General features: G+C 39.9%; 2 protein-coding genes across 5 annotated transcripts in view; one reads left to right on the plus strand and one right to left on the minus strand.

The window, feature by feature from the left end:
• The window catches only part of MTOR (mechanistic target of rapamycin kinase), a 68,341-nt gene that overhangs the window by 39,897 nt on the left and 11,946 nt on the right, over positions 1–16,498 (minus strand). For 2 of the 3 annotated variants that reach the window (XM_049807166.1, XM_049807185.1), the window contains 13 exons: positions 16,034–16,168; positions 15,560–15,689; positions 15,077–15,327; positions 14,172–14,213; positions 13,048–13,134; positions 12,287–12,454; positions 11,909–12,021; positions 11,334–11,496; positions 10,980–11,072; positions 10,133–10,279; positions 9,175–9,317; positions 7,832–7,994; positions 7,550–7,695 (listed from right to left, as the gene is read on the minus strand). In XM_049807166.1, coding sequence (XP_049663123.1) covers positions 7,550–7,695; positions 7,832–7,994; positions 9,175–9,317; positions 10,133–10,279; positions 10,980–11,072; positions 11,334–11,496; positions 11,909–12,021; positions 12,287–12,454; positions 13,048–13,134; positions 14,172–14,213; positions 15,077–15,327; positions 15,560–15,689; positions 16,034–16,168 — 1,781 coding nt within the window. The remainder of the gene's footprint in view (positions 1–7,549; positions 7,696–7,831; positions 7,995–9,174; positions 9,318–10,132; positions 10,280–10,979; positions 11,073–11,333; positions 11,497–11,908; positions 12,022–12,286; positions 12,455–13,047; positions 13,135–14,171; positions 14,214–15,076; positions 15,328–15,559; positions 15,690–16,033; positions 16,169–16,498) is intronic. The other variant, XM_049807176.1, reaches the window with a different exon arrangement.
• On the plus strand, positions 322–6,654 carry ANGPTL7 (angiopoietin like 7). 2 transcript variants are annotated; one of them, XM_049807335.1, is made up of 5 exons: positions 322–860; positions 2,564–2,667; positions 3,009–3,203; positions 4,068–4,266; positions 5,124–6,654. In XM_049807335.1, exons 1-5 carry the CDS (start codon positions 482–484, stop codon positions 5,291–5,293), a joined length of 1,047 nt encoding a protein of 348 aa, XP_049663292.1. In that variant the 5' UTR covers positions 322–481; the 3' UTR covers positions 5,294–6,654. The 2 variants fall into 2 exon arrangements, with proteins under 2 accessions (XP_049663292.1, XP_049663302.1); XM_049807345.1 differs by having other exon boundaries at positions 2,567–2,667.

The following is a 16,498-nucleotide window of genomic DNA, read 5'->3' on the forward strand; positions in this document are numbered from 1 at the left end:
TGTTACTGAAGTGCCAGAACAAGTCACCAAGAGGGCTACAATCCAATAGGCAATAATTTCTGGAAACTCTCCTCATTTCCTAGCCCTCTCCCACACCCCTTCAAGACAGAACTGAGTGAAGTCTCTCCTGCTCTCTCCAACCTTTCTTGGCTGAAACCTGTTCCAATTTCACCCTGTAAACACCTGATATGAACAGATGAACTGGGAGGGGCCAGAAAGCTCTTCATAGCTTCAGGGGGGTGGAAGTAAACAGAAAAATAGTATATAAGATGCTTCAAGACAGACTTCCAAAGTGCATAGACTCTGACAGGAGGGGTTTGAAAAAAAGCTACTTCTTCAGGCTCCACCTTCAGCGACTCACTTCATTGGAAGAAAGCTAGGTACCAGTCTGCTGTAGCACTTGCAGAAAATTTCATACCTACCCCAGCTGCATTCAGACTACCCACAGTCAGCTGGAAGGTTTTTGTTGCTGTAAGCAAAAATGCCAGCAAGATCCGCTGCTCAGCTGGCATGGCTCTGCATTGTCACTGTCTCTGTGGCAATCTATCCAGCACTGCTGCAAAAGCCTCCTAAAAGGAGAACAATCAATGGGAATGCACAGTCCAAGATGACAGGCTGCTGCGATGAGATTAAGGAGCTCAAGTTGCAAGTGGCCAACCTTAGCAGAATGCTGCAGGAGCTGAGCAAGAAGCAGGAAGGTGACTGGGTGAACGTGGTCATGCAGGTGATGGAGCTGGAAGGGAGCACCAAGCAGATGGAGTCCCGCCTCATTGATGCTGAGAGCAAATACTCCGAAATGAACAACCAGATAGATATCATGCAACTCCAGGCAGCTCAGACGGTCACACAAACTTCAGCTGGTAAGGAGGGAGTCGCCAAGCTCCCAGATACACCTCTTAATGCACAAAATGAACTAATGACTAGTTCTTAATGCTAGCATGTCCCACTAATGTGATTAACAAGTATGCATACTGAATACTTCTGCATGAAGTACTTCTGTAGGCGGGTGATCCTGAGAAAACTAGTTTGAATTCATCTGTCAGAAGTCCAAAGGTCCAGCTGTATTTTAATATCTGTATGTCTGTTATCAGGGAGTGGAAAAACTGAACAGGTACTGTATTTGTACAGTGAGGAACTCAGTCTAATATTTCATTTTCTGAGTACTACAGTACTAATCCAAAAAGAAAGGGAGCTGGCTTTGTCAAGGAATGGCTCTGGCAGTGATATCCTCCGAGTTCACAGTGCTGACAGGGGACTAGAAGTTGGTAAAACAATTTTAAGTGCTCTCCAAGCATTACTGGAGATTTGTAATTGTATCTTTATGACTATCTCTGAACCAGACTAAAAGAGTGATCCATTATTTGAATGATAATTCTCAAACATTCAAGTCTGTAGATGATCGAAGATGCAAACTGTGATATAAGCCTAGCCAGAACACAGTTAAATTGCTCAAAATTCTCTCTTCCCTGAGGGAAAATTTCACTGCACACAGTGACTGCACAGGCCTGTACTAAACATGGAATGCAGGTGCATTTTGTAGGTCAGCTACTTGTAAAGCCAATTCCAGAAGAAAGCGTCCATTTTGTTGACTTTTCTCCTAAAATGAAATTCACTGCAGCAAGCTTAAAACTTCCTTAAAAAGAAACTGCTGTTGTCTGGGATGACTGGGTTTGCCAAAAGACTTAATCTGAATTTTTTTTTTAAATGCAAAGGAAATCTTCTCAATCTATTTATTAAAGTCTTCTTACAAAGAGTTCGACTTGGCTAGTTTTGACACACCACTGTTTACAGTAGGTCTTAAACAAAAATTATACCATAATGAGTCTCTTTGGAGCTGTAGTTTTGGAAAAAATACAGTAACACACGGAAGAAACTGGCCTAGAAGGTATTTAAAACAGATGTGTCTCACCTCACCAGGTAAGAGACATTTAGTCTGTACTAAATTGAAAACTGTCAGAATAGATAAAGCCTTGCTTCAGCTAGTTTATCTTCCTCAGAATAGCTGTGCATTTTACCATCTTCAAGTCAGCTCCTGCACCAGGAGGAAGAGAGGCTTGCAGAGACTGACAGATGACTGCAGTTAAAAGCCACCATCTCTGTCACAGGTTCTAGTGCAAATATGCCTCATCCACAAACTTGGCTAACCTGTTCAAGCACACGATCAAAAGAGGCATCTGGCAGCAGGCCTAGCCATTCTATTATATCAGCCTTTATTATTTGGGAGGAAGACAGCAAATATATATCTTTTTACCTTCCAGCACAGACACACACAGTAGCAATGTGAAGAGATGTCTCTTTAGATGGGAAAGGTAAAAAAAAAAAAAAAAAAAAAAAAAAAAAAAAAAAAAAAAGGAAGAGAAAACATCACAAAGTCCCAGTGCTACAATGTCTTTTTCCAGTACATGCATTGATCAAAACTAAACTATTTCAGGAGAACACTAGACTTGTGGGAACTTTCTTCACTTAAATTATTCCTTGTATTGCCACTAAGCTTTACATAAACCACACTGACAGGGGAGGAGTTCTTGCTGTTCAGATTCTTACTTTCTGGTTCTGATTCAAGTAGATGCTGTCTATGACTGCTCATCACTTTACCAGAGGAACTACCGAATCTCTGGTGTTTACAAGCTACCTCCTGATGAATTTCTGGGGAGTCCAGATCTGGAGGTAAGGATGTCAAGTACACAATGTATATTACATGTCTTTTCAAATATAATCAAGAAATATTTATCTACCACGGAGATGAAAAGAGCACATACTGAGTTACGATACCCTGCACTTTAAATCAGCATCTTTATGTAGGCAGACTTCAAAGAAGGAAAGAGTGTACATTTAAGAGGGAAAATAGAAAAAGGGTTCATTTAATAAATTTTTTTCCCCATGGCTTTTAAACAAAATAGGAATTTCTTCAAGCTGTGAGATCTGGAACAATGTCTTGTCTTCTGTTAAGAGAACTGAACCTTCCTAAATCTGCTGTCAAGTAAGCACTGTCTTTTTTCCTGTCCTAGGTGTTCTGTGACATGGAGACAGATGGAGGTGGCTGGACTATCATCCAAAGACGTAAAGTTGGTCTGACATCTTTCAATAGGGACTGGAAACAATACAGGGAAGGATTTGGCAATATTCGGGGAGATTTTTGGCTGGGAAATGAAAATATCTACCGACTTTCAAGACGCCCCACTGTTCTGCGGGTTGAGTTGGAGGTAATTAATAAGCTCTTAATTTCAGCAGCAAAAGGTTTTTTGTACAAAGCGATTCTCTAGTAGCAGATACCATCTCTTATCTCTATAGAAGGCCCAAAGAATTTGCATGCTTTAATTGCAGGAGAAGGAGGTAAGATAGATGTAGTGATACATTCAACGACAAGACATAATTATATTCTGTACCATGCAAAGTCAGTAGGACAACCTTCTGTCTGCAGACAGATTGTGTCTTAGGGAACACGTGAGGCTCTACAGAATCCTGCGGAACCCACTGCAGACAGATATCAAGCTGCTGACCACCTCAGTTTTAAGTTTTGCAGAGATGGCCCATAATGTTTTAAAAACACTGAGTCTTTTCCTCTTGCAGCACTTCCTTCCAGCCTGTGTACAAAACAGCTTGCATTGTATTACCCCAAAACAATTTCTACAGTCTACTAAAGGCTTAGGTTTAACTTAGACTAGTTTATAGCTGGTACAATAGCTTTGAGGGATGGGATATCTATAATGGAAAAAGTGAGCTGAAAGTCTTTATATTTAAAAGTCACTGTTTCAGGGAGGAAAAAAATTACTTGAGGCAGCACACTATGAGACAAGGATGTTGAATGCAAGAGCTGCGCACCAGGTTTCCATACATATTCTTTAATACCAGTGCACATAAGACTTGGAAGTATGATGCTTTGCTCTGGAAAGTTTCTTTGCCTTAACAGGTAAGTTTCTGCTGGCTGTGTATGAGACAAAAAAAAACCTCGTGAAAACTGGTACTGAGAAAAGACAGGCAACATGCACTGTATATAACCATAGATGGTGGAGTCTTTTCATAACTGTTCTAATAGGACCTATTTCTTCTTCACTGCTCTGTGGCAGGACTGGGAAGGTAACATACGCTATGCACAATATAAGCAATTCACCCTGAGCAACGAACTAAATAGCTATCGTCTTTTTGTGGGGAACTACACTGGCAACACAGGGCGTGACTCCCTAAGGTACCACAACAACACAGCCTTCAGCACAAAGGACAAGGACAATGACAAGTGCGTGGATGACTGTGCCCAGTTCCGTAAAGGTAAAGCACATATAAACACCTTCCTGTCCTGAAGACAGCTGCCTCAGTAATTTTTAGAGTGCCCAAGACTCCCCCTTTCCAAGTAACTAGTAAGTAGCAACCGGATGGCAAATCAAGGGAGAAGTAACCAATTCTGGAATACACACCAGTTATGTGGGAAGTCATTCTTGTATATCTATAAGGTTTTCATTTTTTCTTATATTTTTATGAAGTTTCAAGTTCTAGTATTAGGGACTTGTAATTATTCTCCTATATTATCCTACACACACCTCGAAGTTCAACCTGAATTCTCATCTTCATTCCTACTCTATTAAGAGCCTCTAATGAGGTTACTCTCTTAATTCAATTTATTATCTTTACACGAGCTCTGTCACAAATATAACTGTTTTCACTGCGTCTTGCCCTTTAAATTTCCCTGTTGTGCTCCCATCTGACATGCAAATAACATTGTTGATATCAGCCTCAATAAAATAGTGCAGCTTACTTGCAGAGCCCAGAAACCTTTGAAACACCTTAAGCTGCCCAACCTAAGAACCCAAATTCGTTTCCTGTGCTAATGTCTTAGAGTCAGAGACAGAAGCATGTCAAGGAAATATTCTAAGAGGAATGAGCAACTAAATGAAAAGCTACTGGACTAATTTGACTATGGAACTGTAAAATCTTTATATATTTAGTATCTATGTTAAGTTTTGAATTTACCTGCAATCCCAGCTATTAGGGCCATATGCTCCAGGGACTTAATGCTGCATGCTGGTCACTCTCCGCCAGAAAGAGCAATAATTCTTACTATTAATACAAAACATACCTGTTTTAAGTAAACAGCTCACCAGGAATCTATTAATTTGTTTTCTGAAAAGGTGGATATTGGTACAATTGCTGCACAGATTCCAATCTGAACGGGGTTTACTACCGCAAAGGAGAACACACCAAGAACATGGATGGCATCACCTGGTATGGATGGCATGGATCAACCTATTCATTGAAGAGAGTTGAGATGAAGATCCGGCCAGAGGATTTCAAACCATAGAGGGAATCAATATTTGATTGTACAGCTACATGATGCCACTGCACAGAAGGTGGGCAACGGACAGCTCAAAATCAGCCAATAATTGTTCATTTCATCTAGTATGTGCAACAGCTACATACTGGCTGTGTACACACACAAACACTAAGACACACTAAGCACCCGCCACAGCCACTAGTGTTACCAGGGCTCAAACTTATTTCCTCCTCTTAAGGCTCCTTCCAAAGGGAAAAATACTGTATTAGAATAGGTTAGAACAGAATGCACTTACAGCACCTTCAGAAAACCTATTGGTGTGTTTTCACTAGCATTGTGATTAGTGGGTTGCCTTAGTATTAACCAGCCAGGCAGGGACTGAAACAAAAAAAAGGAAAAAAACCCAAAAGCCTCCTTGTTGCCTTTCCTTCAGTGTCTAGAGTAAGCATTGCTGAGCAACTCCTTCCAAGAGGGACTCAAATCACAAAATGACATAGTCATTTCAAATGAGAGGAATCAATCAGAAGTGCCCCTGATGCACCTTTCTTTAGTGTATAGTAAGTGGCTTACATTCCCGCAGAGGAAAAAACAAAGCTCAAAAGTTTGGGATTAATTAGTATTGCCCAGGTTCTCTCCTTAAGTTTTACTGCCATCTCCTGCTGTTGCCTCAAATAAGTCCTCACAGAGGGCTGCACCCAGCAGATAGTAACCCTGGAGGAAGGATTTGTCCCATATGCTCTGTGATGCTTGTTCCTATCCACAGATCACCTAAAGGTTGATAAACTAGAAAGCAACTTTCTGGGCTGCTACAAAATTATGTTCAAGTTAGAATGTAAGTGTGCTATATGTCAGTAAAACTAAGAGAGAACAGCAGGTTAGCAAAAAAAATCCAGACCCAGCCACCCAGCCAAAAAACTCAACTCCAACACTTAAAACCACTGTATCCATGAGCAGAACACTAGTATGCACCAGAGAATCTATAAGTGCCAAAAGTTATTAAAACGTAAGGGAATGTTTGCCAGCATACCGCACTGAGGAATAGTAAAATCTGTTCTGAAGACTATCCCAATTACAAGTTACCTAGAGGTGTTACATCAAAAATCAGTACGTTTCTCCCTTACATAACAAAGTGTTAAAAATGACAGTTAAAAAAGAAAGAGACTCCTCCTGTAGCCATACTGCCGTTTGAATACGTTGGAAGAGATAGTTATAGTTAATATATCTATTTTTATTCACCTTAAAGAGAGTTTGAATCTAATTTAAATTGTTCAGTCTTGTGTGAAATAGGAGATAAAGGTGTATTGGGAATTGCCTTACATATGTTTGACTGTTCATACTGTAAATTTCAAGACTGTGTGGAACTATAGTTGGAACTATTTTAACTGTGGTCTATAAAATGGATTTTTAAAGGTTTCTAAACTTTTTCATTTCTAATAAATTGTCTTTCATTTTTAATCCTGCTTTACTTCACGTCTTTGCTGCTTTACTTGCTTTTTGATACACAAAGAAACAGCTGCACAAGTGATTGAGGCCAAGAAAGGGAATACATTGAATTCTGTATTTTCCTCAGAAAAACAAGAGAGGACAAAAGATGAAAAAAAAAAGAAAGGAAAAAAACCGAGAAAAGCACAACTCCAAGAAAGTAGGAGGGCTGAAAAGTTCACCGTATACAGCCAAACCTAAGTTTTTGCTCAACCAAAATAAATCTGTCTATCTCAAATGATGGAGTTAACATTTCTGTGATATAAAACTGAGATTCACATTTTAAAACATGTAGTTTAGTACCAAATCTTGTGCAGGTATTTCAGGCTAACATTATTCTTGTTGACAAAGCTCAGGAAACAATACACTGTTGTTATAATATCTTCTATTCCTATATGAAGAATGAGACCTACCTAAGCTAGATGAGCAGAATTTGATGAGGAATTTTAATTAACAACTTCAGCTTTTCTGACTTATTTATATGTAGGGGTTGAAATCTCTCTCATCTAACTTACAGCCACTCCATGACATCCCATATTGAACTTAAAGGGTGAGAGGCAGAAATCAGAAGACTCCACTTTTTCCTGTGCAACTTCCCACAGCTTCGATCATCATTTCAACCATATAATGGAAGGGGTGGAACTCAGCAGCTAGGACTGTACATCTGCAAGCTAGTTAGTAAGCCTACAACACATTCTTGGGGCTGAGAGTGAAATCCTAAGAATTACCTAGATTCATCCTAATGGTATCCTAAATTGGGTACTGATGCAAGAGCAGAAATCCCATCAGTTGTGATCCTACCTGATGAGAGACTCTAGAATGGCCGGGGTGGGACCCTTTTGAAATTCCAGCTCCTTGTAGTGAAGGGCCTTGGCATATGCTCGACATTTTGCAGCTCTTTCCCCCAGGAGGACAATGCCATTATCATCTCTCAAAGGCAGTGGACCCTGGGTAGAAGCACATACATCAAAAGCAGGATGAGTATAAAAAAGAAGTATGTATGAACTATTAAGACCCTTTCCATAGACTAGACATCAGCCAGCTAGCCAGCATTAGAAAAGAGTTGCCTAACAGCATCTCTACCTTGTCACTGTGTTCCATGAACTCTGCCAAGTTCAGCAGTGTCTGAGTGACTTCTGCAATGTCCTGAGAAGTCAGGGCCAATTCAATGCTTCGGATCAGCTCATCCTGCTGGTCTTCATTCAGTTCAGACCAGCATGAAACAAAAGCAGCATTGAAGAGATCTCTGAGGAGGAAAACAAAAGAGAGTGAGAGGTAGAGATTCATCATTCAGGAGAAAAGTCTATTTGACAGTGGACTTGGCTTCTCATTCAGAGGAAGAAAGCCACAAAATGTATTTATATGTCTACCTGCAATCAATAGTTATCAGTTTTTATAGAGCTAACTTCTATACCAAATACTTTGTGAAGCCTGCATTTTAAAAATATATAATAGGATGATATACTACAATAGTAGAAATATTGTACTATCATATGCTAGCAAGTATTTTAGGCTACAACAAACTCTTCATAGCAGCAAGGATGCTCTTCTCTTCCGCTATGAAGAACCAAGCCTAGTCTGTCTTAGATCACAAGAGAATGTAGTGAAAAAGATGATTGTACATTTCTCTGGACACACATGCTGCAACACTTGTGTTTTCTGTGCTCACTAGAGGACTGCAATAGCTGGAGTTTGCATTAGTGGTAAAGCTTGAGAAGAAGAAAAAGTGTGAAAAACAGATACGGTGACAGCCCTTGTCACTGCTAGTACTGTGGAGGAATAACTATGGGATGGGTTTGAGATGCATGGAGTATACATGGAAGATGCTAGCATTACCTCTGCCTACCTAGGAGCCGCTGACTTTTCATCATGCTGTTTGCCCTTTTATTTCAAAAATGACAAAACTCACATTAAGACAAAATCAAACCAGGAATGAACGCTTTTCTAACAGCAGTAGTCAGACTCATATACACTGAGATGGCAAGTGTGTATCATCAAGAAGAGATAAAGAGGCAACTGCTTACAGAGGCTCAAAGTTTCTCCAGACATAACAGTTGAAAAAAAAAAAAAAAAAAAAAAAAAAAAAAAAAAAAGCACTGTGGCTTATTCCACTCACAGGCATTTTTATTCACCCGCAGTAGATCCTTGAAACTATTTCATACTCTGCTGTTTTTCCAGCTTCACTTTTATGTGCCTTATGTTATTTCTAGCCTAATATGCAGAATTCCACTGAAAGGTTTTATGTATATGATGGAGCAGCCAACTGGGAAGGGTGGAAATGAAATCAAGTTGCCAGCTATTTGATTTGTCCCAAAGCAGGAACTATTTATGGAACCTAAGAGCTTTTAAGTAACTTTCTTCTTCCTTATAATATCTGGCTTGCATCTACAATTTCAAGTGATCCAAAAAAACCAGAATTACACTACCGAGCCATGGGATTATATGCCTGAGCCAGGGCCCAGCACGAGCGCAAGGATGGCGAGGAGGAATCTTTCAGCAGCTCCAAACTCAGTCTTCTTAACCATTCCAACCAGTCATCTTTGGAAACTCTTCTCGCTGCTCCCCAGGCCTACAGTACAAAGCAAGATAATTCAACTACCAAACGAAGCACTAGCCAAAGGCAGAAGAAATCCATCAGCAGGCAGCATTACTTCTTTACAGCTCCAAATCACATTGTTGAGATTCTTTTCAATTCCCTGAAATCCATTACCTTTACCAGATAATTTGCAGCACTTCAGTCTCATTTCTAAGAAATCTTCCCTAAATGTATTCCTGTCATGACATGCCACGTATTTAACATGAATAATTCTTCCCCTACAAAAATACATCAAGAGCTGAAACCACTGTTGAAACATCAGCTTAAAAATACTTAATGCATTTAGAATTACATTTTTAAGCCCAGCATTTTCAAACCAATCCATCCCACTACTGAACTGAGTGCTACATGCATTTACTGTTCAAATTAGCCAGTGCTTAGCTATTAAGTTCTATACTGGCTTCAAGAGAATATAGCACCAAGATATAAGATAAGTGGCTGATAAAAAGAGGCAGAGGCTCTGAAATGGATGTCTCTAGAAGCTACAGATGATTCCTTGTGGTCTAGGAAGTCATGTTCATACTTCACATAACAAGAAAGTGTCAAGATTACTTCACAGCCATTAATAGTCTGATAATTCAGCTTCTCCTGTCTTTAAAGTTTCTCAGCATCTTCTAATTTTAAAGAGAGTCTCAGACACTACTTTGACCTCAGTTTTGTACAGAACTGGCAACAGAAAAGAGATGGAAATAAATGTAGTTTAGATGCACTGGACAGACTCCTTAGATGTGACACAATAGCTCCTCCCTTCAGTAGCAAACTCATGCTGGTCAGCGCTCCAGTCTTACCTTCTGCAGGTTGATGGTGCTAACATGTAATTTCTTCATGGGACCTGTTTCCACAGGACCACTGGCCAAAGTTTCTCCCTGGTTGCTTCTCAACATTCGGTGCTGATAAATCAGGGGATCCTCCTCTTCATCAGCAAGAGTATAGCCCTACAATAAATGGCCTACAGTGAAGATCACACCCACACATACAAAAGCAATTTTCTACAAGCCAAATGGATGATAAAGTCAGAGAACTATCCAATCTCACAGCAAAATTTGTGAGGCAAACAACCATGTCTCATTATAATGATTACATCTGATAAACCAGAGAACTCAATTTACATCCCTTTTCTATTCAAGGTAACTGGTAAGAAATCTTAGCTCCTAGTATTAAAAGTCAAAATAATACACCTTAAAACAAACACTCTTTCCTGTTTGACTCACTAGTAAGCCTAGAACAGCAGTGTGCTACTTGTTCCACACTAATCAAATTGCAAAGCAGTTACTGAGGTTTTGAAATGTGGGACATACTACAGAAAATGCTGAGACAACAAGGTCTCCTTAAGACCTGAAACTACGGAAAAAATAGGGTAAAATCCACATTTAAGAACTACTGAGAAAAAAGTAATGACACTGTCTACAAGTCTAAGTTCTTACCTAGAACTTGCAGTGATTTTTCCATGGGATGATATTTTTCCCAATGCAATCTCAAAGTCTCCTTAAAAAGCTGTACTTATCACACAAATACAGCAACAACTATTCTTCATTTTATGAGTAACTCAAAGTGAAGTTTCTAACTACTTCTTTTTCAACATGAAAACATCCCCAAAGTACCCTTATGCAAACAACTATATACTTGTCACCTCACCTTTACAATTCTGCAGATAAGAACATCATAGCGTTGGTGGTTAATTCTGTGTCGCACCAGAACTTTGTTCACCATCGGGATAAAAATCTGGTACTGTACAGGGGAATACATCAAAAGCTAGTTACTCAGTCTCACCAAGAGCAGTAAAATTCCACCTTTGTTTCATTGATCTTACACGAAACCAATCCTGAAAGGTTGATTTCAGTAACTCCCGATTCCAGAAACGACTAAGAGAAGAAAAATCTGTTTTCTTTAAAATGCAGAGTGAGTGCATTACAAATATTCAACTTTAAAGCCTTGATCTTTGAGACAGTCCCTCCTTCTATGAGCTTTCAACCCTAAGAAGAATATTACCTTCTTTCCCAGCTGGAACACCAGAGAGGAGAGGGTGTCCATTGCAGTTGTTCGTAGCTCAGGGCTCTGATCTAGTGTTCGCACAATGGGATGAATAATCCGTGAAGCATAATCAGTGAAATCCAGGGACTCTGTCAAGCGGTCCACTGTTTCTAGAGCAGCTCTAAAGTCAGAGCGGAAAGAAGGGAAGACTTACCTCTCATGGTATAAGACAGGAGAAATGAGATGTAAAAATATATAAGTGATTCACGCTCAGTCCTCTTAGGCATCAACACTAATAGGAAAAACAGGTCACCAGAACTCTGTTAATGGAGCCAGTACATGCAGGACAGCTTGCAAGTTGCAGTGACTAAAATACTGGCAGGTGAGAACCAGAAAATAATAGCCTATACCCAAGAAAAGCTAGTAACAGTGCTGTGACGCCCAACCAAAAATAACTTTCCATACTAATTTAACACAGAGAAAACCCATGGAAGGAACTAAGTAGTATTTCATTCTGCATGTGGCTAGGGCAGCCATTGCAGAACTTGGATACCACCAGCAAAAAAAGAGACTGCAAAGCCACCAACACTTACTTGCGAGCCACCACTGGGACATCTGGGGCATCAAATAGCTTTACAATGGGAGGTAGTAACAAATGAAGGTAGTCATCCAAGTTTGCTCCAAAGAGCTGAATCGCATTCAATAGCTGGAGAGAAAAATGACCCGATGTGACTCAAAGTCAGGAAAGAAATGTATTCTAAATCAGTCAGTATCCAGTGAAAAGTTGCTTCAACCCTGCACTTTAAACAAAGCACTGTCTGCATCATTTCACACTAAGCCACTGCTGAACAGCACCTATCCCATTTGCTTGCGACACACAAGCAAGAAGCCCTGCTGGAGCATTGCACATTGGGCACGCAACTGCCTCGGCACTATCCAAATCAACCCAGCTGCTGCAGCTTCCCACTCACCTTGACAGAGACAATGCGACTCTGACTACTGTCATGCATGAAGACCCGTAACATGTGAGGAATGAGCTGAGGCAGATAAAGTTTGAATTCGCCTCCTAGAGCTACCACAATTTGCTCAATAAGTAGGATAATTGTGCTCTGTATGGAGTTGTTCATGACCCAGAAGTCCTACAGAAGAAAAAAGGAGGAGGGAGGCAGAAATTAAACAGTTCTTCAACTAAGCTATACCAGTTACAAAAAAAGCAAACTGTAGGAGACAGTCGCTAGATGAATTCAAGATTGCAGAGAGGGACTACACCTCCCTTATAAACTAATATAAATTGGCAGTTTTGGTCTGTTTTTAAAACACTCTGTGCCTTCAGTATATAGCTGTTAAAAACAACCTCTAGGCAACTGATTTTTCCTAATCCTTCTAAGTGTTTGCAAACAGTAAGTGAAAATGAAGTGAAATGCCACCTATTTATGAACTCCAAACACCTCTTGCTAAAACTATGTTTCTAACAGTAATAAGTGCACAAAATCCAAGTGCTCAAAAGAACTCAGGCACTTAGCAGAATCTAGGAGCTACTCTTATTGCAGTTACTAGCAATAATGTATATCATTGTTTCAAATACATGTTATTGCAAAATACAATTATTACTTCAAATGCACGGAATTCTGCACTTCATATGAATTTACAAAGTAAATGATACATTTGATAATGACAGAAACACTATCCACCTTTTCTGACAGTAAAATCCTGGCTTAAAGATTGCACTCACTCTCATCAGTGTGACAATTTCATCCATATAGGGCCGAATATGACTTCTCACAAAGGACACCAACATCCCTAGCTGCTGGAACAGGAACTGGAAAGAAGAAATGTGTAATGATCAACGTAGCTTATTCAAACATCAAAGCAACACTGGGTGAATGATGTTTCACAGGCCAATTGCAAGCTCATTTACCAAACAAATAGCATGCATAGCTCCTATATGCTCAAAAACTGGGGCTAAATTCTTGGCTGCTTCAGCTCAGTGGTTTGGGGTTTTGGGTGGTGGGGGTGGGAGTAGTTTTGGGTTTTTTGGTTGGTTCCTCCCCAACTTGGATCAAAAGTTTTATAAGCTCAAAGCCTTAGACAGTCAAGCATACAAATAGGGGTTTATAATGTGTCAGCAGATTTATAAAGTGACAAAACAGACTTGCAAGCGCAAACCTAAACTACAGAGCTTTGTAATTTAGGTTTGAAGGATGCTTCCAAAAATTTAGCCCCTAATCTTTCCCCCTGCCTGTAAACCAAACTGCCACACATTTTAAGATACTCTTTCTGTACTCTTTCCCATCCCCACCAAGATATATTGGTGAAAAGTTACTGGGGAAGAGAGTTTGGTCCTTGCCAGAAATATTACAATTTTTTGAAAGATGGTTGATTGTACCATAGAAGAATTTTGACTGAGACAATTTTATTCAGATATAATATGACAGTTTGCAATTCCTTTTGCCCCAATACAGTCTTAACGCATTCACTCATGACAATGAATTTACTTTTGAGACTGTTATGAAATAATGTGGGTTAAATTGCTTTGTCCACGAAATAAATGTAGTCTTTTTTCCTCTAGGAAAATAGGGAAATGTAAGTTATCTTATATTAAATTTCAATTCTTCATGCAGAATTTGAAGACTATAGTGACAAAATACAAAGTGGAGCTCAGAAAGATAGATAACCGATCTTTGTGAAAACTAAGAAAGAAATAACATCAGCTACTTTAGTGAGAGCAGTACACTTACATTTACCAAAAATGAACCCTGAGCTCCTGTACTGTGCCTTTTTTTGGTGTTGTGAGAAGATGCTTACATATAGGACAAGGACCTGCCTCCATTAGGCTTTAGTGTCACGCGTACCCACCTCAGCTCTTCTCCCCAGTACACTTTCACCATCTTCTTTTACCTGAAAATTTTTAAACAGAGTGTGCACAACTGCATAGCTTTCAAGCAAGTTAGATCAGTCAGGTCTAGGAGTTCGGCCAACCCAGGCGTGTGAGATGTTTTCCTTCCAATCTGAGTAGTAGTTCAGTCTGGGAGAAAACAGTGGTTCTATAGCAGGGTTGGGATTCTGCTAAGGGAGCACCCATCCCACCTATAAAACACAGTACCGATAACTAGTGCAAACTGCCCTTCCCACCCCAGAGATTATTTTCAGCTGTCTGAGGAAAAGGCTCAGCAAACAGCAGCCATCTCTGGTTAGATGAACCTTAAGCCCATTATTATCTTCACGCAATTCTCGTTTCCTTCTAAAACTGTAACTTAAGTGGGAAGGAAGAGAAAGCATTGCCGTGAAATCACCACCCACACTGCTCTGAATGTTAGCAGACTGTAGCAAATTGAATTTTCCTTGATGAGGCAAAGTACATGGTTGCATCAGAAATTTAAAGAATCTACCTCTATTATTTAATAATACTGTTTGCAACAGTACATTAATGCAGAGATCACTGAAAGCTCTGGAAGCTGCACAGGCTGTTTTCCTGAACAAGACCAGCTTGATAAAAAAACAGAATCAAATATTGGCCTTCTAAAGATTATGCTCAGAAGCAGCTGTTTCAGTAATAAGCAGAAAAATTGTTTCCACTGGATATTCCATCAAATGCTTACAGGAGAGAAAAAGCAAAGCTGAACTTCACTTCTGCAGCATGCTTGGCAGCAACACACAGCATAGCAATGCCCAAAGCCAGTTGCATTCTCTTTTGAAAAATGGATTCTTATTTTAGGGCAGTGGAACAGGAAGGAAGAAGTAGTGGTCCCTAGTACACTCACCTCTCTGATGGCACCATCACAAACCCGTATTACATTAAGGAACGTTGGCATGACCTGGGGCAGGAATTGCACACACTTCAGCCCAAGAGATTTGAAAATAAAGGTGATAGCCTGAACTACCATAGTGTGGTGTTGGGACAAGGATTGGTCTCGGAAAATTCTCATCAATGCCACCATAGAGACAGCTGGATAGAACTCATCCAGAGGGAGGTTTCCCATGTTCACCAACATCTCACTGGTACTGTAGTCCGCTAGGAGAAAGAAGGCAGTGTCACAAGCTACATATTAAATGGTCTTGAATACCAGTTCAGGAGCACCCAAGTATTAGGCAAAAACACATACACTAATAATTTATTAATAAGAGGAGACAAACTGGCAACAACAAAGCAGAACAACAACAAAAACAAAACAAACAAACAAAAAAAATCAAGACCTGTTTGTAGGTCATGAAGCTATTCACTTGAAATAAATACAGATGCTTACAAGAATCCTGGCTGGATTTGGACTCTGAGAGGCTGACGGCTGAAGCATCTCGTGACTGATCAATCATGCCAATGTTCACTTTGTGTTTGTAAGGGTCCAAAGCACCCAACAACCCTAACACACGAATAGCCTGATAAGACAGAAACAAAACCAAAATTCATCAGAACTTCATAATCAAGGCAGAAGTCAACCCATGAACCTGCAAGTTTGGAAAGGTCCTGAGGATTAACAAGAAAAGATCTGGAACTAAATTGACTAACTGGAAAAAACATCAGTGCTTTCCTTTCAACTGCTGGAGGCCATTTCACTGACTCAACACTTTCATCTCTTAAATCTGCTTACTGTACTTCTATCAGCCACAACAATTGTATTTCACCTCCCTCCCCACCCTGAATCTATGCAGATACATTTGACAGCTCGCTCTCCCCCAAAAAAACTTTTAGAAATGGTTGTGTAATAGCTTCATGTTCATACCTCTCTACGGGTGCCCTGGTTCTGCTCAGTCTTCAGGAAGTTCAGAAGCACCTCCAGCAAAGTTGGGTACTTCCTGTATGGTTCCACCACGTAACCAGTGCTGGCCACAAGCTGTCCCAGTGTCCAAAGAGCCACCTGGAAAGATCAAGCTCAGAGAAGATTAGTTTTGACCCCGGAATTTATTATGTCTCCTAATCCATCAGTCATTCAACTTCTATAAAGTTTTTTTTGAGCATTCTAGCATGACACCGCAAACCACAATCTATGGTTTGAAAGCCTCTATAAAGAGTGGTTTTTAATAAGCAATAGCAAAGAAAGTGATAATCAACAATTTGTTAAGACTCTGACTGCTGTAACTGCCCTCAGTCAGAGATACAATTCAAACAGGCATTCAGTTCAGTGAGTCCAAGCTTTCCAATAAAAACTGCTTCCTTTTTTTTCCCCCCTTTCTTCTTCTTTTCCTTT

The sequence above is a fragment of the Accipiter gentilis genome, chromosome 1 (genome assembly GCF_929443795.1).
Source record: "Accipiter gentilis chromosome 1, bAccGen1.1, whole genome shotgun sequence".
NCBI lineage: Eukaryota > Metazoa > Chordata > Aves > Accipitriformes > Accipitridae > Astur > Astur gentilis.